Here is a 27,888-nt window from a genome sequence, read left to right on the forward strand (position 1 = left end):
AACTTTGAAACTAAACAAGACAGTATCATATTTTCAGCACATCAAATCACAACATTTTGTGAAATATTACTTCAACATTTTGGGAATATTACCTGTAGCACCACACAATTAAGCATTGAGTGCAGGCAGCACGATATTTGCAGCTGAAAGGAAACAAAAGTTTGTGGTGCTCCAGATACTCAATTTTCAGAGGAAGGGTTTCAGTTGATAGTGACACAAAGTTTGACAAAAATCTACAGGGAACTTTTCTTCAATCCCTGAAAGCAACTACAAAACTAGAAAGTTATCTTGCAGGATGCACCTAATGAGAAGTTTCAGAAAAAAGCCTTCACTTGCCTTCATGCTTTACAAGCGTTCTTCCCCTAGATTTTACATTTTCATCCTGTACAATTACAAAATAAAAATAAAAATCAGTCAGCGCTAACGGAGGAAGATCAACCTTTATTTATTGAAACTGCTTGCATACAAAATATATTGCACTATAACCAGACATGTCAACCCAAACATCTTAAATGCTAGTAGTATGTACAAAAGAAAACAAAAAATAAAATGCCCAAAAGTGCACACAAGGTTTTACAGCTTTTTTGACTACCCTGGTTTAAGTATCTACAGATTCTCTTCGTGTCTTCACTTTCTGGCACTCTATTGTTGAACAGCCCACAATGTGTATAGTTAGTATTCGTTGATATTATATACATTCTGCAAAAAAAAGGTCTGCTGATGTCTGCTGTGGACTGGTGAGTAACAACAACAAGAATTTTGGGTCATCTTTTCTCATGCTGGTTTCCCAAGAACCATAATGCAACCCGACATGACTAAATGCTTAGTGAAAGAGGGGTGCAAAACGGTCGAATGGGTCTGAACTGGGACTCTCCATTTAAAATTCTTGAGCTTTCTGCATTATTGTTGTACAGCATTTGCTCCTGTTTCGAGAGCATCTCTTTTGGTGTGTTTAGTCAAAAATCTAGGTTTGTGGAAGAGGTTTAGCCCAGACTTCAGTCACCACGTTTGTATGATAGCACTGCGTTGTTACTTTAAGAGCAAGAATTGGTTCAATCAGTCATCTACAGTATCTGGTAAATGCACATTTAGTTATTTCTATGGTGATAAAACACTGTGCACCAGAACATTAGAGCAGAACATCTTTCAAGACAAACATGATGGTTGAATATCAATAAAAATCAGCTACCATCTCAGTTAGCAGGAAAACACCCTCAACAGAACGTTTGTTGACAATAAAAGCCTTCAACTGTTTTATATTCTCATGTTCATGCCATTTGACATAAAACATTGAATTATGTTGCAATCAGTCAAAAATAAAAACACTTCTAGTCCAATCCAAATATGACTGTTCTAATGTACTGGGGAGTTGCAAAGCAGAAGCTCCTTCCTAAAAACAGGAAATCTTCAAAATTTGGTGCCATTTAGGATCCCCTTCAGCAATTACTAGCAGGTATCCCATATGACACCTTGCACTTCCAGGATGAATCAAAATATGCACAGTTTACAACATCTGGTTTGGGATCCCAAATGGTTCACAAACCTGTTTCTAAGGACACGTCTCCCAGTCTATTTCCTGTATGACTGCATTCGCAGTGTTCACAATGGCTAGATACCAGACAGAGATGCTAGAACTCCTTGTTTTTCCACCATGATTGTGACTGAACTCATCTTAAGTTAGTCATTGTCATGGCAGGTCACTAGAAAACAGCAGAAGTGGATAACAATGTCACAACCAGTAAGTTATAGGAGACTCGCAAGTAAATGCTTCCTTAGCACCTTTTCTTCAGTGACCTTAACGGGTCAGCATGCAACAGTCCTTTCCTGTTTTTTTTTTTAAATGTACATTGACCCTTATAGTACAAGCCTTAGCATTACATTTTTTCATAACGCCCCCTGAAAATCCAACCAAAGCATGAAAAGGTCATTATTTTGTCCAGACTTATGTTTCTTTTCCAACATCTACTCTGAACCTGGTGTTAGGAGGCACAAGAAGAAACACCAACAAGCAGGTTGAAGCACAGCCTTAGATGCAAGGAATTTCATTATCTGTGGCGTGACACAACAGAGCTGATGTGAACGCTGGACCTTTGTTGACTCTTCTGGAGCCACAAAGTCTGTTAATACCTCCTGAATTCACGTACAAGGTTGTTTTTGTCAGTTCAAGGGTTCTGGCTTTTGGGAGAAAACTCTCACCTCCAGCATCTTCCTGGCTCAACCTTGTTAAAATGTTATACCAGTCAAAAAGAAAAGAAGAAGAAGAGGATAAGGGAATCTAAATGAAACACCTATTATTTATCACTGTGGTGACTCACAAAAAAAGGCTAGGTTAAAATGACTGGGATCTTTGTACATGGAAAGCCGACAAGTTCAGGAACCAATGTACAAGACAAGTTTAGCGGCTTAAAATTAAAGGGAAAATCCACCGTAAAATATTACTCACAAAGGTTACTTCAGTTACTGTAGGAGGCAAACTTATACCAAACTGGTACATGCGAGAAGGTAGACCAATATGTTCGTTGTTTTTTTGTTTGTTTTTTTTTTTGCCAGGGACAGTTAGCTTAGCTTAGCAAAAAGACTGAAAGCGAAAAAAAGATCACAGCTAGCCTAAGTAACGGTCTGGTTTGATGTTGTATAAATACTTAAAAGCCACAACTACCACAACTTTTTATATTTTAGTTGATGTTTAAAGTTACAAAAACAAGCTTAAGAGGTGTTGGTGGGTGTTTTTGTTTTTAAACTTTAGACAGAACCAGCACACTGCTTTCAGTTTTTAAGCTATGCTAAGCTAAGCTACCTCCCTCCTGGCTGTCACTGTTAGCACAAAGACATGAGCTCATGTGAAATTTGAGTACATTTCTCAAATTATCTGTCGTAAACTTTACCTACACACAATAATTTGGTGGGTTTTAGCTTAAAAATAATGCTACCCTCAAACTTTGACAAAAACACTTCAACTACAAGTACAGTTGCTAGCTTATTTTAGAGCTAAATTTTAGCCGTTTCTTCCTCAGCATAACCTAAAAAAAAACAAGAACTGCAACGTTAGAACAGATAACTGTATGCAGCAAGTAAGAAAACTTCATGAGCTGAGGAAGACCATGAGATGTAGCTGACAACCCACGAAAATACAGGTTTCAAAGGTCACAAATTATTACGCAAAAGCATCAAATGGGCTTAAGACGATCGGGACTTTCACAGCAACAAAATGTCCACAAATATTCTCACTGTGGACGTTATAAAACATATTATTCTAAGCAAACTTACAGGTGTAATAAGTAATATATTTTGAATGGAGTATCACTGTAAGCACTGGTGCATATACTGGATGCATTTCATTACTGTGCTAACTAGTATTGAAAACCAAAATTTAGTTCCTGTGACTCATTCAGTTAAGAGTGGATTTTCTCTGTTCGGTAAATAAAAAACTAAGTCGACCTCCTTGTTATTTTTCAAGTTCTGCAGCACTATGGACATCTCATTATTACTGACAGCTGTGTGTGACTCAGCCCTGCTATGGAGGATACTATTTTTCCACACATCATTAAGTTTATTATCAAGAGCTCTAGCATTATAACTGATATTAAACAGCAAAAAAGAAAATATCAGGATAAGTGCACATTGGAAACAATAGTACAAATCTTTTCTCAGACAAATAATGACATCATTATATACAGTATGTCACCCGCCCTTCTTTTTTCCATGTTTTTTTGTTTGTTTTTTTACAATACAAAGCAACTCCATACTGTTGATGCTCTATTGACAATATAGAGGTTACTTTCACTTGTTTGTAGATGCACTGCAGAGAATGCTCACTGGGAAAATCAAAAAAGCATCATGGCTGCAGTGTGAACGGCAAGTGAAAGCAAAGGTCCTAACAGGTCAGTGATAAAGAAATCGACACCCATAATACTTTTTTGAAAAAGAAACATTAACTTCTAAAAGAAAAAAAAACAACCTGTTTCGTGATTCCTTACTCATGTTTCCCTAGAAGGTAAAAGGTTCCTCTTGTGTCACTGACTCTAAGATGATGTTTGTCTCATCCACTGACACAAGATCTAACTCATCACTGGTGGAGAAATGAGACAAAATAACACTGATTTAAAACTAAACTTATGCACATTTTCTTTAACGTGTCCAAAATCTACTGAATGTCTTCAAACTCCAAAATAAAGATGTACATGCATCGCAACACTAGAAAAGTACACTGATCTCTGGTAAAGAAAAGACCTGGCTCAACCTCTGCAACCTCTTCAGTTCCTTTCATTTCTCACAAAAATAAAGAATAAAGTTACACTGGGTCACACTGCTTTGCAAGATCAAAAAGGGTGCACATGTGGAGAAATTCCTCTCCTCGAGGCCATGAACTGCACTCATCTACAAAAGTAACTGAATCCGTTTCACAGATCAGTTGAACCAGGTCAGGAGCTACAGGCTTAATGTTTGTCGACTGTACAAGGATAGAACACCTTCAGTGTTTAGAAAGGATCCGGTGGGTAAAGAGTTTCCTGATGCTGCCAAAATCGCAATAAACGCCCGATTTTAGAGGAAGCGCAGAGATGCTCAGCATTGTCAGTGACGACCCAGTTGGACTTAACGTCACATCAGGAAATGGCATCTTTACTCATCTGGTCCGATATCAACATCTCCTCATCATCATCCCTGATTTACAAGTCTAGGTTGTGAAACTAGCCACAATTGAAGGCACATGTCGCATAAAATGTGGGTAAGGTTTCCCTGAACATTCGCAGCCTAGATCATATTTAAAACTCACACTCTTTGTTATTCTATGTGTTTTGTCTTAAAGTTGCTCCAACCTACTGTAAACTTATTTTACTGATGCAGTTCAAGTCGACATTTTAGTGAAACACACTTATTCCATTTCTTGTCAAGAGTTAATCAAGAAACAACACCATGCTCACGTTTTAGTCAGGTTTCAATACAAATTAGCATAAATACTAACTGAATTTTCAAGACAATGAGCAAAAGAAAACATAAATTGATGCCTTAATCCATCCACCATGACTGGATCTCTGGTGGCTCTAATTTTCCAGTTGGGTGCTCTTAAACCACTGCAGAAGAGGATGCTACCAACTGGTGCAATTTAGATTCATTTTGTTGTTTTTTGTGCCACTTTTGCAATAAAAAAAAATTAGACTAACAGTGAAGAGAGCAGGGAAATGACATGAAGTAAAGGCTTGGCCGGACTAGAATTGAACTTGGGGTTTAAAGAGTTGCAGTCAAACCTCAAATTGTGAAAACCAATTCAGAAAACATTCAGAGGTTTTGTTACAATTGGAAAAGCCAGGCTATCAGGTTAGCTAATCCCCTGCAGCTTCTTGCTTCATGTTTATTGTCGTCTAACTGAGCTTTTAGCTTCAATTATATATATATATATTATATTCTTAATCAAATTTATTTTCTAAAAAATGTCTAAATATTCCTTTACAAGCACAATGAAAAGAGAAATTTGTGTTGTGACTTGATTATTCCTGAAGGAGTCCTATGCTACAGGAACAACAGAGTAAAGAAAAGTAGTATTTGAGATTAGCAACACTGGAAGATTCCATCGATCCAGATACAGTGGAACATTATCTGTTACAGTGAACAGTTGTAATACGGTATTTTAATGAAATGATAAGCCTACGAATGCACAGAGAAACCTTGAAAGAACAGTTTTAAAATTATGTTTTACAGTGAATTTCAGTTTTTAACTCTAACAAACCCTATTGTCAGTCTCCTTTTCATCGTATTTATCACAAAGCCACAAATACTTTCTACACTAGGTCATCTACGTCAGCCTGGATTTAGGACAATTACAGACGACTGAGAATAAACATGATCTTTTAAAGCCTCCTTTCCACCTAAAGTGTACTCTCTCTCTATTTTAATGACTGTCAGGATGTTTCCATGCAGAATATTTCACAGTGGTGTCAACCGAACACCTTGAGACGAGAGCTCGAAGTCAACACGCTGTTTGTTTTGTCTGGTTTCTTTGTTGTCTGGAAGCCTGTGCTGGTTAGACAGGCTCACTTTCAGCTATTTGAAGACAGAACTGTCAAATCCTCTTTTTGTTTGCGTCACAGAGACGGTCTAGCTCGAGGCAGACAAGTGTGGAGCGAGGCCAGAGCACTGGACCTGTTCTGGGAGGAAAATGCACAAGCAGAATTTGTAGAAGTCGTCTTACAATGCGGCGTACTCACAGACACAGAATCAGCCGCCGACACTGTGTCCTAAACTAAGGAGTAATCAGACGGTGTTAAAGGTTCTGATCCAGTGGGCCTCATTCACAGAAATGGAGGAGCATAAATCCAAGGCACAAAGATAACGAGCAGTGCAACAAACCGACAGACTGCAGCTCCATGACTGTGGTTTAGACTAAACTTTTAACATAGCAGGTAGATGAAGTAGTGCACTCAATTTGTCGTCACTGTGAGATGATTTCAGAACCACTTTTTTTTTTTTTTTACAAAATGCAACCAGCAAACAATAGAACAAAAAAATCATACACAAAAATATTTAAACTCGGCTCAAGAATAAGTTGGAAAACCAGGAAGAATAAAACTTAGACCAAATTTTTATTTTGTCAAGGTAAGTAAACACTCCTCTACAGTTATAGTTAAAAGAGGTTTTTCTAAAGGCAAAAAACAAAGTTAAATACAAAGATTTTCATAAATTAGAGAAGAACTCAGGTGACAGGAGTTAGCTGCTCTACATGCACGACGTCCTGTTTGTCTGAAAGCAAACGTTACTGCGCCCAAATCTGCTCTGTTAGATGTAAGGAAGTGGAAGTAAACTAGTCTACAGCCCTCACCGATGTGGTTGACAAGTCTGGTGTTGGGTGCTGATTCCTGTTGACAGCTCTTTACCAATGAGATAAATGAAGAACGGGAGTCAGAGTGAAAAAACAGGAGGTCCACTGCAGTTGACGACAACCGCAGATTGCTTGGATTCGGCGTGTTAAAGGCTTGACTCAGTGTTTGTTTTGTGATCAGAGACGGTTTTTTCCTGTGTGTCTGGTCATTGACAGGTTTCATTTGAAAAAGGACAGCCGTTCATGACATTCTGTACCCTGACAAACGCTCTTGGGAGTAGCTGATGTGTCTATATTTGCTCTTTTTTTTAACAGTTGATTCACATCAAAGTGCCTCAGATTTATGTCTCTCCATTTGTTTTTTCAATTTCTGCCTCTGACAGCTGAAGAGACTGGAGGAGGATTACAATATCTAGGCAACAGGCAACAAAACACACGACTTCAATGAGAACAGATGAGAGCTTGGTTTACGAGCTGGCGCAGACCTGCTCGTATTTCATTCTGAAACATGGATGCTTTAAATTTTCAAATAACTCCAAAGAAAAAAAAATGCATAAAGTGCCCTCCACAAACATCTTCTCCCGGCGTGAATCCCCTTAGATATGTATGTTTCCCACAAGTTATTTAGTGACAGTAAAATATCTCTGTGTTCAAAAGATTGTGTATTTTGGATTTTTTTAACAGTTGAGTTGAAAATGCAGCCAATTTCTCACATTCTCTGATCTACATACTGATGCTATAAATGTTATTCTGTGTTGCTGCCGACTCTTGTGTTGGATTTTGGAGCTTCTAAACCATCAAATTCTCAACCAGCGAAAAACACTGAATCTGCCGCCTAAAACTGTGCTTTCAGATCATCTCTACAAATCCCTTTCCAGTAAAAACATCTCTAAAGCGAGCGGCTAAAGAAGAACAGAAGAACGTGTTTCATCCCGCCTTCTCAAGTGGCTGTAATTCTTTTGAATCCTGTCAATCAATACAATCCTTGATTTATTCGCCTCTTTTCTTTTGTTTTTCTCAAGTCCAAATGGGGCAGAAGAAAGAAAACTGTTTAGCTGGGTTTTAAAAAATGGAAAAGGAGCATGTTGGGGTTTTAATGCTTCTTGGAGAGACGAGCTTTAGTCAAATCTCTCCTCTTCTTTTCCTTTAGTCCAAGAAAAAAGCAGTTTTGTTTTACTCCAGAGAAGAACAGGAGACACAACACCAGTCGAGAATAAACCAGACCAGACCAGCAGATACCAGATCACCTCTGGTCTAAGACTTCACTACGGTAAACGCTTCCATGCTGATGGAAATATGTGTATTCTTGTGTTTGACGAAAGACAGAGAAAGAAAAAAAAGCCAGACTGAGACTCTACGATGGTTTATGATGAGTTGCCTGTGTGAGTGTGTTTGTGTGTTTCTGAATGAGTGCGTGTCTAAATGAGAAGGTCCTCCAGTGGTGTATCTACGACACTCCGTTCACCAGCGCAGGAGCGTCCTGTTTGTCCTTCTTCATCCCTCGGTCTCTGATGGGTCTCTGATGGTGATGGCGGGACTGGTTCTCGCCACCGGTACTGATGCCACCCTGGGATGAGGAAGGCCCTCCTCCTCCTCCTCGGCCGCCTGAGGAGTGCTGCACGCTGCGCTCGTTGTTTCCATCCACACGAATCTGTAGGGAAAAGAAGAGAAATTGAGTCTGGTGCTGCAATGTACAGCTATAGGTCCATTTACAATGTGTAAACGGACCTAGGCGCCTGGGGAAATGTTCAGGTTTCAGTTTTTCTAGATCACATGGCTGCCTTGCGTGTAAAATACTCACACTGACACATGTTCAAAGGTTATTCTAAGTGACTGGCTATATTGGCTACACTGACTCATGACAGCCCTGTAAACTGTGGCGTGAATAATTACAGTCTATGTGGACCAGCTGCAGTTTATAGGACTGTCGTGACTCCGGCTACATCACACTCGATGCACAGAAAAAGCATTTACAAGTGGGACAGGCTGAAAAAAAGAGACCGACTCTGGAAGTGGAGGGAACAGCGTGTGGATTCTGCTTCATTCAGAATGTCCCAGCCGGGTAGCTAATGCTAGCTAGCTGCCTGTCTGCAGATATCAGGCTAAAGTCTTGTCCACACAAACAGTGCAGCTGCATTAGCGGGTGGACTTTCAGTTTAAGTGATCATTGGTGGACATCTAGTACTACCAGTCCATGCACAGCTGTACAGAGCAGCATTTATTTTTCAAACATACACAATACTCTATTTTTAAAGGTTGCAGGTTGAATATTTTTGATATTCCGCAAATAGGCCAGTCAAAATACATTTGCAAATGCTGATCAAAAAATCTTGCTTTTTTAATAACATGGAAATGTATGAACAATTTAGCCAGCAATGCACATTGGAAAAGTACTGCAGGAATTCTGAGACATATTTCATGCAACTTTGGTACAAATCTCATTTGAGTGATATTTATCCGTTTGTGAAACATCCACAACTGGACCAAAACAAATCAAATCTGGAATCAAAAGTGAATCAGAAACTCAGTGCAGAAAACCAGCCTTGTTCATCACACAAAGTAAAAGCCTCAAATTAATACTATGCAGTCAGACACAGATCAGAGTCAGATGTGTTGCACAGTGCCACATGGAATAAACTTATATAATTGCTCCTTATCAACCATATAAGTGCTCATCAGTTCATAAGTGGTCATGCTTTTAACAAAACTGTTACACACAGCTTTGCTGAAAGCATGACCACTTATGAATTTCGACATTAAATGGGTCCTGCATCTACATCTAACAAGCACCTCAGAATAAGCAATCACACTGAAAGCTAGAAAAACGTATAATCATACCTCAGAGAACAACAGTGTGTGACATTTCCATCTACAGACACTGACAACCTACTGAGCCAGTCTTTAGGTACGTGTCCACAAGATCCGGCAGTTTCCTGCATCCCATTCATTGTCTATATGGAATGCACAGCTTGCATGCTGGTTCTGTTTCAGTGCATTTCAAGCTGTGATCCGGTGCATCGCCCCGGAGCAGGCAGCAGCTCATTTACATAAAGTGGACTCAACTTCTACTTTATGCAAATTCGAGGTGGAGTGCGAACGTCTGACGCATCGTGAAACTTTCATCAAACGTCTAAACTAGCCGTCGTCGAACCAAAACAAGGACACACTCAACAACTGCACAGCTTAATTCTCGCATGAAATGCTTTCAGAAATACTTTTTGCTGAAGTGTTTTCGTGATAAAAGCGAAAGTTTGTGACCGAGTTGCATCTACCGGCCTGAAGGTCTAAAGGGCCCAGCAGTGCACCAGCCGGGCGATATTCAGATGTAGCGTGGTTCCATGCGAGTATAAATGGACACGTATCTTTACTGACAGGTCTCTGTGAGTGTCAAAGGGTGACACAATCTGATAGAAAGAAAACAGCACTGGAGACTTCACACAGACAAACTGGAGATCACCTTCGAGTGAGATCACACCAGCTGTGACACACATCAACACAGTGACTAACACTCATCTTTGAGCTCAGCCTTCACTTTGATCTCAGCTGCAAACCTTTCATGCCTGCATCTTACCTGGATGCTAGTTAGTGTAGTAAAAATACCTCTGCCACTGTAGTCAAAACTACCTTTATGGTATGTTAGATGCCAACTGGACGACGCACAAACACACAGACTCAACCATTAATAAAATGCCAGTGACGTTCAGTGTTTCCCCTCCCATATAACCAACGAGGCGGCCCGCCTCGTTGGTATAGGCCACCGCCTCATTGAAATACTGCCGCCTCACTGGTCCGCGTCAAAAAATAAATAAATAAATAAAAGTGCAGTGCAAAACCCGCCGGACCGACGAGACCGTCCGCAGGGGGGTGCGCGGCTGCGGCGGAGACGGCCCGATAGTATATATAATTCCTTCCTTCCTTCCTTCCTTCCCTCCCCCTTCCAAACAACCAGCACAGTTTAAAAGTGGCACCCAAGACTAGTGTCATCATTTCTGCATCTGACCAAATGTGAAATATGGTGACCATCTCCCCTTTTCTTCTTGAGTTATGGTGTCGATTAATGACCAGGAAAGTATTTGCTGAATATTATATCACAGAGATGTTGACCTTTGACCACCAAAGTCAATCCAGTTCATCCTCGAGTCTAAGTGAATATTTGTGACAAAACTGAAAGAAAAAAAGAATTCATGAAGACTTTCCCGAGATGTCACGTTCACAAAAAATGGAATGAATTGATGAAATTATAATGAACTGCAGGACAAAAATGGCATAAAAGATAAATGTAAATACACATGAAACAGCTGATTATTTGGCTCGGCTGCATAAAATAATCCAAGCTCAAAGCAGCGATGAAATCTTAATTAGAAATGCAGAAATAGTTTCATTCTAGCAGAGAATTTTCAGCACAGACGGCATGTGTGGTCCCGTTTGTCACGCAAACTCGATCCAAAAAACGCTTTTACAAAACTCCTTGCCACCAAGTGATCCAAAACATCTGTCCTTCTATGAACTGTTTCTGCACATTTTCCACCTCCCTTGAATCTACTAAATACTGCCAGAGACAGGAGTCATTTACTCTGTAATGAAGGTTGATGAGAGACATTTGTTCCCAGCTCTAAATTTAGGACCAAACATGTGTTACTAAGAGTTTTTTGGCAGGTTTGGACTCGGCGCCTACTTGGAGATGCTCGATAAATAGAAGCCCAGATCAGATAGAGAATGTCCGTGGGTGTTTATATCACTTTCTTGGTCTCCCATATTTTCATTTTAAAACAAGCAACTTGAGACGAGGACAGTTTCCAAGATATTAAGACTTGAAACACACCATTAAAGGTGATTTTAGGAATGGATGAATGTGTGTGTTACCTGTAGGGTGTCTTCCTGCGCTCTTGTCTTGGGGTCTCTGACGTGACGAGGTCTTGGCTCACTCCACTGCATGTCGTCGCCTAAACCAGGACAAAACAGGTTGGCAAAGTGGGATGAAAACCTGCTGTGTCATGACCGTGTTGCCAAACCCTTGAACGGTGTCTTAGGTATGCTGTCTGTTTGGTAGGCAGCAGCTTACAAAAGAGTGTGAAATTTATGTGCATCATAATTAGCTTAATGTCAGCGGAAATTGTTTCTTCAATATAAATGTAGATCTTCTTGAAAAGGCAACACTGGTAATGAGAATCTATTTGCAAAGAGTCTGCAGAGATCTCATTATTTGATTCATTCCCATTCTTCGGGCTATAATTTGATGAAAAGCATCTCAAATTATTTATTTCGAGTCGCTACACACTAATTTCTTTCTCTTTCTTCTTTCAGTCTTTACAACTTCAGTAAAGATAATTTCCATTCATTATCTTTAAAATTAACTTTATCTCCAGTCAAATGGCAGAAAAAAATAATAGGAAAACAGTTGGATAGCTGAAAGTTTATCAAGCTTTTCCACTGATAATATTTGACTCTAGACAATGTGCGCATCCAAAAACACTGGGTCAGCAAAGTCCTCAAGATTCTAGAGATCAAAGACAGCCAATGATAATTACTACCTACCTTTGTATCCTCCTCTTCCTCTCCCTCCTCGTCCCCTCGGTCCTCCGCCACCTCCTCTCTTCCTCCCGTCTGTCCGTCTGGGCAGAGTCCCGCCTCCTGTCATCAGCTCTTCGGTCGGGGCCAGCGACCAATCACTGAGCTCGTCTCTGTGGTCCGACTCCGTCTCTGAAGCGTTGGATGCCTCTGAGTTGGTTCCTGAGGGAACGAGCACAAACCTCACCTCAGCTGCCACAAAGACACAACGTGGATTTAACCTTTGAGTTTTTGTTTAGTCTCATAATAAAGTCGTCGCCTGGGAAGGAGACGATCTGCTCAGTACTTATCCCCGAGTACTAGCTGGTTGTCTAATGGGCTTTCTATTGAAACATCAGAAATCCTTATTACTCCGCCAAAGAACGCGCCAGAGGTATGTGATGTTCAGCATATGTTTGTCTGTTTGTCCATCTGTAGGCAACATTACTCAAAAATGGATTTGGATGAAATTTTCAGGGACACATGGGACACAAGGACCACATTATTAGACTCTGGCAGTGATGTGGGTTGTAGTCTGGATCCACGCATTTGTTAAAGATTTCTGAATCATTGCGGCACGGTGTCACTGTAACTATGACAACATGTGAACGACACGTCAGCTGCCTGCTGATGATCACATGATTATGATCCTACTACAAATCCACCGCTGCGGACTTATCAGTCAGAAATGATACAATGAAATGTTCTTCAATTCCATAAAATTACATCTTAAATTGTGGGGGTGTTTCCAACTTCCATCAATTTCCACAGCCCACTACAGATTTAGGTCACACGATTCCTTATCTGTACACCGACTGAGCAGCCTTGGCGGAGGACTGGGATCTGAATGCTTTTCTCGTCTCTCCATGTTAAGGGGCCACCTTACACAAACAGTAAATCATTGCCAGACCTCAAATATGTCCTGAAAATAACATCAACACAAAATCAGCTCTTGGGTTTTGTCTTTAAGCCTTTCACATCCAAACCAATGACAGGATCTCAACTAAATGGCCTGAAGCCTTCATAGAAGCTCTTGAGTTCTGAGTTTATCTTTGATCTCTATAAGCTCAGGCCTGGAACAAGAGAAGAATATACTTGCTTTAAATGAGTGTTAAGGAATTTTCTAGTTATTTTTGAGATAGTTTATTATACCTGAAGCAAAAGCTGCTCCTCCGCCTCTCCGGCCTCGTCCTCCTCTCCCTCCTCCTGTGTAAGGCTTCCCTCCTCCTCCACCTCCAGCTCCTCTTCCCATCCCAAGCCCCATGCCGTTGTCGAACACGTAGGTTTTGTCTTTCGGGTTTCGGGGCCCCGTCCCGCCTCCTCCACCTCCACCTCCTATCTGTCTGAGCTGCTCGTCGATCTGAAGACGCTCCAGACGCAACTGATCCACCTCCTGTTGACACGAAGGAATGGCAATGTTACAGCGTGTCAAGACGCACATTAATATGGAACATATCCAGTAACTTTTCATTTCTGTGACAAAGGAGTATTCCAAATTTCACATGCAACCTGGAACAACTTGCCAAACAACTGAAAGCTTGACTCAATTTTAATCTCTGGGCAGCTCAGGTTTCTATTTCCAAATTATGTAACTTCCAGCTGCTCTGGTTTTAGTAGATTTTTTTTAAACTAATATAAAACATAAATGCAGTAATTAATGTTTTAATTTGACTAACCTTTAGTATTTTAATGTTATCCAGGTTTCTCTTACTTGGCTACATTGTAAATGATGCCTTCATACCTCAGTGTACACTGAGTCTGAATCATGGCTGAATGGATCAATGAATGAATATCAACAACTGTCAAACTAGTGTCGGTCTGCTTGGATATTGTTCCATTGATCCTGGATACAGTTTCTCCGTGTTAGTTAAGAATTATACTACTTGGAACAAGGGATGCAACTTTACAACTACTTTTTTAACTTTCCTATCAAAAATAATCGCCACTCTTTTCAAGTGATAAATGTATTATTAAGCTGTTTAAATGCAGCTAAGTGACATACACAACTCCAAAGTCTAATTTAATCTGACATGGGCCACTATAATGACATAACGCTGTCATAGGACACACTGGTTTCACTATAAAGCAATAATTCATAGGCATTAAGCATAACAGGAGACTTTGTCATGGTGGCACTTTACTCGCTAAACTCCCACAATGCTCGCTGTTTCCCAACATGAAATTACCAGTAGTGAACGTGACCATCTTCTCAGGTCACCACAGTGGTAGGTAGTAAAAGGCTCTACCTGGTGGTGCAGTCAGGCGTTATTTTATCTGACACGCATGTCCTTTGTCTTTAAGTATATTTTAATTGTTTAACAGAGGTGGTAAACATACGATCCGCAGGCCAAAACCAGCCCATAGGAGTGTCCAATCTGGAGCGCATTACGACTTTGTAACGTGTAAAAATGACAAAGAAGACTTTAACTGCAATTGTTCAATAAAACTAACGGCAATTTTAAATTTGTCCTCTGTGCTGCCACAACTTCTGTTTGTTTTTTACATATATATTTCACATATTTCCAAGGCAGGGGAAAACTTAACCTTCTTCTTTAATAGTGTGTCAGTTCAGGTGGTCTGGATTATGACACAGATGTAGAAATCAATTGAAACTTCAAATCATTTCTAGATCTTGTCAAATAATTTTGATCATAAAGTAAAATAATTTGTCATTCATTTCCAGATACCGGTGACTAAATGTTTTGTGCCTGTGTAGAAACACTGTGATCTGTAAAATCTAACGTACAAATTACAAACTGAGGCAGAACATACTGTTGAAATTTCACTTATTTGGCTTAAGAAATTTCAGGTTGTTCATAATGTTTTGTAAAAAGATAGTTCATTCATTGGAAACATTTTCAGAATGTTATTTATAGGTCATCAAGCTGTGATTTTACTTTTTACTGATCTGGCTCACTTGAGATCAAATTGGGCTGAATTTGGCCCCTGAACTAAAATGAGTTTGACACCCCTGGTTTAAAACATTAATGGCAGTTAATCAATTAACTGATAGTCATTAACATCCCTCGCTGCAACACAGTGTGTCGATGGCATCCTGAGAGGTGACAAACCTTTAGGTAGTTGAGGTGATAGTCTAGCAGTACTGTAGCATTAGAGATGCTTTCCTTCGTCCCCACAAACACAAATGGCACCATCCCCTGTGACAGAGTTCCAGAACAGGAAAGAAAGGATCAGATTATCCTGCTGAGCTTTGTTAAATTATGTACACCAGAATTACTATCGATATATTTATTATTGTGATGTTGTAGCAAACATGACACAAAATCATTCCCCACCTCATCTGCTGCTGCCGCTGCTGCTGCAGACGGCTTTTTGTCATTCTCAGGCTCAATACGAACCCGCACCACACCCGACTTGTCAACCACTTCCTGGATCAGTTTGCCGTTCTTGCCAATTACCTTCCCTATAGAGGGAAAAAAACATCATCAGTTACAGTCTGCTAAGACTTTTAGTCTGGCTAATCCTCAAATAAATTCAAGTTACCGCATGAGACATTATCTCAGCTGAGTGATTTTCTCACCTACTAAGTTCCTGGGAACTTTGATAACATCCTCAGAGAACTCTAGGAAACTCCTGGCAATACGGACAGCATCTTGGTCCTTGGATGAACAACAAAACAAACATACAGGAGCTTCTGTCACTCTGTTACCGTACCTTTAGCCAGACACAGATACTAGGGACAAGTTGGGCCAATGTGCACATCTCCCAGTGTGTCAGTATATCTGGGCATTAGTCAAGCCATCCTACCTCTCCATATATGTGGAAGGTGCATGTCTCTTCATCCAGGTCGATGTTAGTGACTCCAGGAACTTTACGTGCTTGCTGAATGTTGGCCCCGTGAGTCCCGATGGCCAAACCCATTAAATCATCCCGAACTGCAAACTGTTCGTGAAACCGTGACGCCAGCTGTCTGGAGCTCTGTAGAGACACACGCAACACAGAAAGCCATGTATGAGACAACAGAGTGACCAGGAGTTGTGTAAATGTTGATGGCAACTCCTCCAGAGGGCTATCTGTAAGCCTTATTCTGATTGATTGAATGTAGCTGTTCTTTCTGACAGACTAAACTTTGAATCTCATCTTACTACCGTATTTTCACGACCAAAAGGCGCACTGTACCAAAAGGCGCAGTCTCAGTTATGTGTGCCATTACTGTATTTAAAACACACATAAGGCGCACCTGATTATATGGCGAGGGTTTTATATATAATCCACGCCCACACTTCCCCCTTTAACGTTCTCATGGTGTCCTCTACTACGTCGGCCTTACAACAACACACACAAGCATACAAGTGTGCGTATTTAAAAATAGAGCGGGAGTAAAACTGAGTTTGGTATTCACATTTTTTTTTTACCGGTAATCGTCATCAATCAAACCCATGGAAGTCCTCATCCTCTGTTTCTGAATTGAACAGCTGCGCTAAACCTCCATCAAACATGCCAGGTTCACTTTCTTCACTGTCAGAGTCACTTTCTGTGCCGTGCGGCGCCTCGGAAATGATGCCGGCTTTTGCGAAAGCTCGAACAACAGTGCCAGCAGACACGTTAGCCCAAGCATTTACAATCCATTCGCAAATTGTGGCGTAACTCGCCCGGCGCTGCCTTCCACTCTTAGTGAAACTGTGGTCTCCATCGGTCATCCATCGCTCCCACGCCGCTCGCAGCCTTACTTTGAACGGCCGGTTCACACCGATGTCCAGCAGTTGGAGTTCCTTTGTCAGGCCTCCCGGAATGACAGCAAGCTCAGAGTTCATTTGCTTCACTTGTTTTTTCACATCGGCTGTGAGATGGGCACGCATAGAGTCACAGATCAACAGCGATGGTGATGCGTGGAAAAAACCACCTGGTCTACGTCCGCCTTACAACAACAACACACACAGGACGCACTGCACCATAGGGCGCGCCGCACAATTTGAAGAAAATCTAAGACTTTTATGTGCGCCTTATAGTCGTGAAAATACGGTAAGCTCATTAGGTCTTGTTTTTTCAGCTGAGAAATACTGAGGAAATCAAACCTGCTTAATCAACTAAAAACATTGAAGACCTATTACCCCTCATCTTTTCTAGTTTAGATACTTGCTTTCTTCCATTACTCAGTCCTTTTTAGCCCATCTTGAACTACTGGGCAGACAACGAAAACTAGTCGTAGGTCTAATATCACCAAAATTCATACTTGTCGTCATTGGTTTCCAGTAAAACACAGAATTAATTTTCAAACTGCATACAATGCCTTGTGTGTGACTCTCTGATCATCCAATCAAGGCCTTTCAGCTGCTCTCCATTACCACCTCAAACCCAGAGGTGACCATGCTTTAGTAGTGGCAGCTCCTGAAGTTTAGAAAAGCTTTCTCTATTTCATCAGATCTTCAGATTCTGCAGTACTAAAAACTCATTTACACAGGTTTGCCTTCTTATGAACACACTCTGGACGCCTTTAGTTTTGTTATATAGGTCGTGTGTGCGTATCATACAGGGGGTTTACATTTGTCCGTATCTGAATTTTTATGTTCTCTTGTAAATGAAGCACTTCAGAACTGTGTGTTCTAAAAAGCATACAATAAAAATAATGAAATGAAATATTATTTAATGTGCATGCAGCTACCCACCTCCAGTTGTCTGTTGGCCTCTTCATTCCTCGTAATGAGAGACAGTTTGGTGCGGAGGCTCCTGAAGTGCATGTCACTCATCATATTGGCCCGCTTTGTTGTGACCTCATTTACAGACTGTGAAAACATTTAGAGTCCATTTCACTCTTTAACATGTAACTCATGAAGGATATTTACATGCACAAACTGATGGGGTGTTTTAAACCATGCATGGGTACCACAGCTGAACTATTATTGAGGTTCCTCCACATGAAGGTGACTAGAGAATACGGCTATGGCCATAAAATGTAAAACCATCTTATTAGCATCTTCAGTCATTAAAATGGAAAAAAACAGTTTGACAAACCAAGATGACCAGCTGCTTCTTCTCTGAGTCGTAGGTGACACTGAACGCTCCCACAGCCTTTTTAAAGTCTTTGTGTGCCGATTCCTTGGAACACCTGGAAGCACAGAATAAATAGACGAGTTTCATTATTAGTTTGTGTTAAAACTGGAACTAACAAAAGGTTTTTGTGTAGATCTAACCTTAATAAATAATTCTTCTTCAATAATTATAGTGATCATAAAAGTGTGTTTCAGGAATATAATAGAAATATGTTCTCCTGTTCAGAGCCTGATCCTTACAGATGTCACAGCCTGATTAAACAAGAAAAGCACTCAGAGAGCGCAGTACTCCGCCAAGGCTGCCCAGTCGCTGAATCATTTCCAAAGGCTGAAATCTTGAAAAAAAATTATGGCACTACAGAATGTGTCCATTTAATGTAGATGTCCCACAAACAAAACGACCTTGTGCTGAGCACAGGCATCTGTTATGCATGTGTACGTTATGTACAGATACCGAATCACATGATCTAAATATGTAGCAGGCGGTGGGAACTGATAGGACTCAGAAACACTCCCAAAATTTAGTCAACTGTTCCTTGTATCATTTCCACAGATAACTCCCGAGAAGTCCGCAGTGGTTGATTTGTAGTAGGATCACAATCATGTGATCATCAGCAGGCAGCTGATGTAGTGTTCACTTGTTGTCATAGTTACAGTGACGCCGGGCTGCTATCTCACAATGATACAGAAATCTTAAACAAATCCGTGGATCCAGACTATAAGAAGCACCACTGCCAAAACCTAATCACTTGGTCGTTGTGTCATTTCTGACCTTCCCTGAAAATTTCATCCAAATCTGTTGGTTCGGTTTTGAGTAATGTTGGTGACAGACAGACAGGAAAACGCATGCAGAACGTGACATAACTCTACCGTTTGCTGGCAGAGTAACAATATGACCAAAAACCTGTTGACAGGTGATCTTGAATCCACAAGTGAAGCCTGTCAGTGAGTGGCATTGGCAATAATAAAAAACATACATTTTCTGAGTACAACTCACAACTACAGTGCCTTGTGAAAGTATTCGGCCCCCTTGAACTTTTCAACCTTTCGCCACATTTCAGGCTTCAAACATAAAGATATAACATTTTAATTGTTTGTCAAGAATCACCAACAAGTGGGACACAATCGAGAAGTGGAACGAAATTTATTGGATATTTTAAACTTTTTTAACAAATAAAAACCTGAAAAGTGGGGCGTGCAATATTATTGGGCCCCCTTGCATTAATACTTTGTAGCGCCACCTTTTGCTGCAATTACAGCTGCAAGTCACTTGGGGTATGTCTCTATCAGTTTTGCACATCCAGAGACTGAATTCTTGCCCATTCTTCCTTGCAAATCAGCTCGAGCTCAGTGAGGTTGGATGGAGAGCGTTTGTGAACAGCAGTCTTCAGCTCTGCCCACAGATTCTCGATTGGATTCAGGTCTGGACTTTGACTTGGCCATTCTAACACCTGGATACGTTTATTTGTGAACCATTCCATTGTAGATTTGGCTTTATGTTTTGGATCATTGTCCTGTTGGAAGATAAATCTCCGTCCCAGTCTCAGGTCTTTTGCAGACTCCAACAGGTTTTCTTCCAGAATGCTCCTGTATTTGGCTCCATTCCTCTTCCCATCAATTTTAACCATCTTCCCTGTCCCTGCTGAAGAAAAGCAGGCCCAAACCATGAGGCTGCCACCACCATGTTTGACAGTGGGGATGGTGTGTTCAGGGTGATGAGTTGTGTTGCTTTTATGCCAAACATATCGTTTTGCATTGTGGCCAAAAAGTTCGATTTTGGTTTCATCTGACCAGAGCACCTTCTTCCACATGTTTGGTGTGTCTCCCAGGTGGCTTGTGGCAAACTTTAAACGAGACTTTTTATGGACATCTTTGAGAAATGGCTTTCTTCTTGCCACTCTTCCATAAAGGCCAGATTTGTGCAGTGTACGACTGATTGTTGTCCTATGGACAGACTCTCCCACCTCAGCTGTAGATCTCTGCAGTTCATCCAGAGTGATCATGGGCCTCTTGGCTGCATCTCTGATCAGTCTTCTCCTTGTTCGAGGTGAAAGTTTAGAGGGACGGCCGGGTCTTGGTAGATTTGCAGTGGTCTGATACTCCTTCCATTTCAATATGATTGCTTGCACAGTGCTCCTTGAGATGTTTAAAGCTTGGGAAATCTTTTTGTATCCAAATCCGGCTTCAAACTTCTCCACAACAGTATCTGGGACCTGCCTGGTGTGTTCCTTGGTCTTCATGATGCTCTCTGCACTTTAAACAGAACCCTGAGACTATCACAGAGCAGGTGCATTTATACGGAGACTTGATTACACACAGGTGGATTCTATTTATCATCATCAGTCATTTAGGACAACATTGGATCATTCAGAGATCCTCACTGAACTTCTGGAGTGAGTTTGCTGCACTGAAAGTAAAGGGGCCGAATAATATTGCACACCCCACTTTTCAGTTTTTTATTTGTTAAAAAAGTATAAAATATCCAATAAATTTCGTTCCACTTCACGATTGTGTCCCAATTGTTGTTGATTCTTGACAAAAAATTAAAATTTTATATCTTTGTTTGAAGCCTGAAATGTGGCGAAAGGTTGAAAAGTTCAAGGGGGCCGAATACTTTCACAAGGCACTGTAGATGAGCCCTCAGTAGAGGGCAGAACCACGCCCTCTGCTGGCGAAAACCCTGTCCTCCCTATACAACTGATGCAATATGTATCAATTTTGATCATCGTACATATCTCCCTCCCTACTCGATCTGCTGACCTGTAACTCCACAACTGAGCAGGGAACGTTAGACTGATCTTCAGTGCCAAGTTTGATTATCCTGACTTCAGCGGTTGCAGAGATATCGGACCGGACATAGCCACATACATACATACATACATACATACTTACCCAGCCAGATACCGCACCGAATGCAATAACCCCGCCGACGTACCCGTCGGGCGTGGTTAACAGTCACTCACAAGGCCTGAGCATTGCTAGTTTTATATTAGTGCCATGTGTTTGTATCTGCATGTGAAGCTTACATCTGCCGTAGATCCTCAGGTACATCCAGTCTGATCTTAATGAAGGTGTTTTTGGTGGCCGGTTTATTGGGGTTGACTGGCCGTAATCGCTCCAGCGTCACTATCTCATTTAACGTAGCGTCACAGGCAGCGTACTCTATTACGTAAAACTAGAAACACAGAAAGAATGATGTTTCAATTATTTAAATGATCCGAAAGCAAAATGTCCAACAGCACAGAAGGAAAAAAGTAACATTTAAGGCTGGGAAATATAGCTTAAAAAATGTATTACAATGAAATGTTTCCTCTCAGAAGCTCCATTATCAAGGAACTTGTTCATACAAACTTGAAGCGCTTTCATGGCAGTTTGCGTCAGATGTATTTAACTGGAACTAGCACGCTTATTGCTTGCATATATTGCTGTTGTTTTACCTCCCAGGTCTTGTAACATCTTTTAATTCTTATATCGTGATGTATTTAGTAATGACATTTTCTTGGGAAGAACACGGTAGCGAGAAAAGAGAGGAAGAGACCCAAAGGCAGAAAAAGCAGGAGAGACACAAAGTAAAATCAGGCCAGAAAAATAGGGAAATAACAGGAAAAAAGAGAACATTTCTGAGACATGTCTGACAGGTTAGCCTGAATTCAATGCTTCAATCACACACTCAATTAATATCTTGTTCAGGATCGCAACGGTGTGACCTTGGACTGGGGGAGCAAACTCTTCCTATCACATTTCATCAGCATCACTCAGCAGAGCAGTGATGGTACACTTAGGCTGATTGTCTGCACTGAGCCTGATCTAAAGCATTTTTATGGGTATTTGACATTTTCATGGGGAGTGTAAACATGCTTGGTAGGACGCTGGCTAAATGCAGCATTAATGAAGGAAACTGGGTATAACATTAATGCATCCTAACGGAGCAAGTGTCAAGGCTGCATTTTAGGAGAATTGAAGTCAGTATATGAAGCTTACAAACCATAGTGTTGTTGCAGTGCTGTTGGTAATGTTGGTTTTGACTGATAACTGGTATAGAGCCCCACTCTGTTCATCAATATTTACCCAAACACTGAGCCTTACCTCTCCTTTCACCATGCGAACCTTGGCCAGCCACCACCCACATGGCTCCTTGTCATTTGCCCGTGAATACACCTGACAGACACACAAGCACACAGTCACTTTCACAAAACTCTCCACTCATTGTACAAAGCCGAGATGATTGAATGATTCAAGGCATCTGGCACACAGAAATTGGGTCTGGACAAGTAAAGAAAGATCTGTTGCAAAAAATACACCGACGTACTTATTTTTATTTAATCTGTTTAAAAGGAGGACACATAAGAACTGTTTGAGAATTTGTCAGAGGAAAATTAGTATGCTCTGTGTGTTAAAAAAAACAGAAAATGAAAAGGTTAGAATAAGGTGAGCAAATGTAATTTCTTCTTAAACAGGGACATCAATAAATTTGTGAAAATTACTTTTATACTCCTAAAAAATGAGGGACATTTAATAAAGACAGAGTAGATAGTTAAAAACTAAAGACAACTTCAAGTACAAACAGCATCTGATTGTCTTCTATGGTAGAGAAGCTTTCATTTGACTGAAGTTTAACTCTCCTTGCTATGCCAGGACCACGTGAACAAATAACCTGCACCAAGAAACAGCAACTGCTTGATGTGAAAGGACACAAAACTCACATTAAAGCCAAATTTGATCCACACTTTCTTATTAACTGCATGTTTTGTTCACTAAAGACCACTAAGCTTGAAGGATCCCCTTGTGTCCACATGCCTGCATTTCAATTTCTTCGCCTGCACTCCAATTACACCGGCCTTGCTTTCTAAATCAACCGCAGTTGGTTTTCATTTTCTGAAACTATTCTGAAAACACTAAACCAGTCCCACCTCGACCTCATCGCTCTCATTTATCTCCTTGCAGAACCCTGTTGGAGGAGGAAAACGCACATCTTGGAACGGGATCTGACGTTCCGGCTGCCAACTGGAACAGAGAAACGTGCGTTTTTTTTATCACTCATCAAAGATGACACATTACAGCATGTTATATTGTGTTGTGCATGTGTATTACTCACTTGTTTTCAAATGCCACAGTGACTGATCCCTCGTGAACATCCTTCACAAAGGCCTGCAAGAATAACAGAATTGAAATCAGGTTTGACGTGCCCTAAAAATAGTCTACTTTTAAGTCAATACGTCGACATCAAGCATGTAAAAGGCAAACAGTTCTGCTACTCCAGCTTGACCCAATCCCAAAGCATTTTTCTGGAGTTTGAGTCAGGTTTGGCTCCGTCTCCCTCTGGTTGTACACACATGTGTGTCAAGTATTGCAAGTAGGACATGCGATGCCTAGAAGGAAAAGAGAGCGATGGCAGCCTAGCCTATGGGCTGCATTAGCCTGGCAAGCTAACAGTCAGTGATGGGTGAAATGAAGCAAAAACGAGAGCTTCTCAAAATCCCCAAAGATTCAAAGGAATCTTTTTAACTGTGCTAACAGGACTTTTCTGACTTGTGACCAAACTGAGGATTATGAATGAAATGCTGAGTTTAGCAGCCACATTCATTCTAAATGAGTAAAGGATTTAAAGGTTTAAACAGACCAGGTAAGACAGAGAGTTCATTAGGAGATACTATACTCTCACTAACTGCTGGATTGTTGTTGCCATTATGAGAACAACAGTGGATAATTTGCAATATATGCTGCTACTTAAAGACTGCAGTTTCACATGTTCATGAAGCTTCCCTCTCAAGTTATGAGCTGTCAGAGGACTTCTTCAAGTGCTTTACAGCAGAAATTAATTGAAACATCTGCCATATTATTACTGTCACTTGGCAGATGAATGCAATAATTACTCTTAATATGTACATTAAAGATGAAAGCGTTTCACAAACACGATTGTAACTGCAGAGATGTGGGCGTCATTTTTCCAGGATGACTAACCGTTCATCCATCGCTTAAAAAAAATATGAAATATGACTAATTAACTACAGATCTCTGGGATGTAAAACCCTGACAACCACCGTTCATATTTGTGAACTTATTAGCGAAACTTTTCCTTTATATTTAACACATAAAAACACGACCAAGCATTAACATTCTGGACAAAGGCATCAGCAAGTCTGCTTTTACCACACGAAAAGCTGTACAGCAGCAGTGAGCCTCACAGAAACATCTACGTCTCCCTAAAACTATGTACACCCACACACTTAGGATCTTATGATCAACTAAAAGACCTGTTGGTAGTCACACAGTGCACATATAGTTCAAGATAAAAGCCTACTAGGCCTGAAACTAATGATTGCTGTAATTTTCCATTTATCATCCAAACATTTTCTTGGTTGTTTGGTCGATAAAATGTCAGAAAATGGTAAAAAGATGTTGACCACTATTTCTCAAAGCAGAATAAGACACCCTCAACTATTGCGTTTTGTCCACAACCAAAAGATATCCACTTCACACTTATAGAGGAGTAAAGACACCAGAAAATATTTACATTAAAGAAACAGGAATCAGGGAATTCTGACATGGTTTTTCTTATATTAATTTATAGATCAATTATCAAAATAGTCAATTAATGAAGCTGACAACTTTTTTCAAAATAGGATGCAATCAAACCTCTCTCAATTTGTCTAATTGTTTACTTTTGAACTAAAATTTAATAATAAAACTTGCCATTTGATCTGCATGCCAAAAAAACCATTTGCATCTCCTAAATGATTTGTTGCTAACCAGTGTCACGCCCAGCTCAGAGTATATCCACTTTAACTTGTTAAAAAGCCAAGAACAATCCAAAGAGGAATCTATTTTTTAACCCTTTCATGCATCAGTGATTGGACCCTACACTCTTCCATAAGTGGGTCAACAATGACCCGTATAAGAATCAATGTGTTTGTATGCCATTTTTGTTATTTTGGTTAAGAATAATCATTTCTATTATTGTTTGTGTTCTATTTTTGTCCACACAACAATGATTTCATGTTAGAACAGATTCTGAACATTTTAACAATTTAAAAAGAAGAATATTACATAGAACAGCAATAGAATAATGTCAACAACATCCATTTTGTTGACTTTGTTCCACTCTTTTCCTCCAGCTGCTGCGGCTCTCCGTTTCCCCAATTTTGTGCATCACTTCTTGTATGATATTATCAGTGATAAAAAAGCTTGGGGTAGTAAACAAAATGGTATCAAAAACATGTTTTTGTGGAATAACTGGAATCTGAAAAAACTTTTCATTGCAAAGACATTGCTAGAAAATGACCTCACTGGATCATTTTGACCCACTTATGCATGTAAGGGTTAAATTAGGGCCATTTGTTACAGAAGTATTTATTTCTCCATGCTTTTAACAATAATTCTCTAATTTTGTGCATCACCTCTTGTATGATACTATCATTGATAAAAAGCTTGGGGTAGTAATACAAACATTAGAATTTCTTTAAAAGTATAAAAGGTAACTTAAAATGTAAACGGAATCATAACAAAAGCATGTTTTTGAGGAATAACTGGAACATGAAATAAAACAAACTTTTCACTACAAAGACATTGTGAGAAAATGACCTCACCGGGTCATTTTTGATTCATTTATGCATCTAAGGGTTAAATTAAGACTATTTGTTCCAGAAGTATTTATTTCTCTATGCTTTTAAAAATAATAATAATGCATTTTCTTTATAAACCACATTTTTCATTTAATTTAATCTCAGAGTGCTTTAAAATGCTTAAGCTTTCAGCTGCGGGAGTCCACTGTGTCCATGGCGACAGCGGAGCTCAAGAAAGACTAATTACAACTGAGAAATGTTTCCTGATGGCTGTACTGCACATTCACTGCATTTCCATCCCTTACATTAATTTGGCAGCTGCAAAGCTGGCGCTTCTTGTAAAATGACAATACTTGGGAACAGCACTGAACTATTAATAGATTTTAATTCACAACTTTAAGCACATTGCAAAGGCTGCACTTCAGGATGTACGATCTGCATTGCAACTGACTCCATTATGTTATAAATGGTTACACACAAACGGAAGCTTGATTTTAAAAATGTATATTGCAAATCAAATTTCAATCTCAATATCAGTGATAAAAAATATTTTTAGATATATTCAACTCTATTTGAATGCAATCAGAGTTCAACCTCACTTCCACCGCAGTCAAACTACTGAGCTACAGTTTACGATAATGTAAAAAAAAAAATCAAACTAAACATGCATAATTGTTATTTCCATCATTCCTGCCCTACTTTTGTAATGTCTTTTTCTTCAATTCCCTGACTGCTTTTTGAGCTTGGCATTTCAAAAACTGGAAATACAAGATTTTTAACCCACAGACAAGCTTGTCGTGCTACTTCTACTTTGGATACTTCACCACATGATATTATCAGTACTGATTTAGTTTTAATTAGCCAGCTTTCAGTTAATTAGGTGTTTTCTTTTGCAGTAACTAGTTAGTAAATGTCTACATCACCTACAGACATAGGTCAAGACATCAATTCTCTGTATGCATTTTTCATTCATCCTACTTGTTGACACTTGTCTTCCACATAACCAACAAAAATCTCTGCAAACTTGATCAAATCAAAACATCTGCCTACCAGGGGAAACACCCAGCTAATGCAAAAATACAACACCCAAGTTTGCTGCAGTTGATCTGAATTAAACTACTTTGCAATAAAACAAAAACAAACCATGACCGAGTTTTGGTCCCAGAGTATCTGCAGCCACCTTCTGTCCATCACTTTACACATAACATTAGATTACAATCAACGTTAGCAACACGGCTGATACAGCTGCTCTGATCCAGAACCGATATTATCACCGGTAGCTGGTCAATCTAAGCAGCAGGTCGAAGTCTGGAGCTGCAGCAGCCTTAGCTTTGTTTACAGGTTTTCTAGCTCCATGTCCCGGTGGAGGTTGGACACAAGCACTGAGGCCCGTACGTTCAGACACACGTCGCTGAGCTAGCTCGGTGGGACCATTTCATGTCAGTTAGCTTTACGTTTGAGCACAGTGTGGTAGCAAAGATGTCAAAGCTCCATAAAACTCTCCAACTCACCTTATAAAAGGCCCCACTTGTGCCTCGCACTTCCACGACTAGTTCCTCCATGACGCAAGTTACTACAGCTCGCTAGCTAGCTAACTACCGTTAGCGCTGTTAGTAGCTAGCTAGCTAGCTGGCTAGCCTGACGCTAGCCAAGGCAGAGTTTTCTATCGGAGGCTTCGCTAGCTAGCCAAAATATCCTGCCAGTTGGATGCAAGAAGACGCCACGGCAACTGTGTGACCGCAATGCCGTTTTCCGTTTTGCACTCTGTGAATTTTGTTTCTTGCAGATGTGCAATTCTGAATGTGTGATAGATCAAAAAGCGAAACCAGCAGCTAGTCGGGTTAGCCTGTAGTAGCTAGTTATGTTAATGTTGTGTGATTAGTGGTGGAGCAGCTACTGCTGGTTGCATCTCTCCATGTGACGTCTCCGCTTTCTTCCTCTACTGAAATCTGAG

At 40.2% G+C, this 27,888-nt stretch overlaps 1 protein-coding gene across 1 annotated transcript; it reads right to left on the reverse strand.

Annotated features, from left to right (window-relative positions):
* Positions 1–421: 421 nt before the first annotated feature.
* On the reverse strand, positions 422–27,888 carry fmr1 (fragile X messenger ribonucleoprotein 1). Its single transcript, XM_022207766.2, has 15 exons — positions 27,446–27,888; positions 23,468–23,520; positions 23,283–23,376; positions 22,459–22,530; positions 21,399–21,547; positions 18,335–18,428; positions 17,989–18,105; positions 16,130–16,300; positions 15,903–15,981; positions 15,658–15,785; positions 15,433–15,519; positions 13,514–13,754; positions 12,350–12,544; positions 11,678–11,757; positions 422–8,465 (listed from the first exon to the last, which is right to left on the reverse strand). Exons 1-15 carry the CDS (start codon positions 27,494–27,496, stop codon positions 8,262–8,264), a joined length of 1,815 nt encoding a protein of 604 aa, XP_022063458.1. The 5' UTR covers positions 27,497–27,888; the 3' UTR covers positions 422–8,261.

Source organism: Acanthochromis polyacanthus, chromosome 10, assembly GCF_021347895.1.
Source record: "Acanthochromis polyacanthus isolate Apoly-LR-REF ecotype Palm Island chromosome 10, KAUST_Apoly_ChrSc, whole genome shotgun sequence".
Taxonomy (NCBI): domain Eukaryota; kingdom Metazoa; phylum Chordata; class Actinopteri; family Pomacentridae; genus Acanthochromis; species Acanthochromis polyacanthus.

Coding starts and splice junctions, on each gene's coding strand:
- fmr1 (XM_022207766.2), bottom strand. CDS start 27,496: ATGGAGGAACTAGTCGTGGAAGTGCGAGGCACAAGTGGGGCCTTTTAT. Junction 23,521..27,445: donor CAAGTGGGGCCTTTTATAAG/GTGAGTTGGAGA, acceptor TTATTCTTGCAG/GCCTTTGTGAAGGATGTTCA. Junction 18,106..18,334: donor AGAAGCAGCTGGTCATCTTG/GTTTGTCAAACT, acceptor ATGTTTTCACAG/TCTGTAAATGAGGTCACAAC.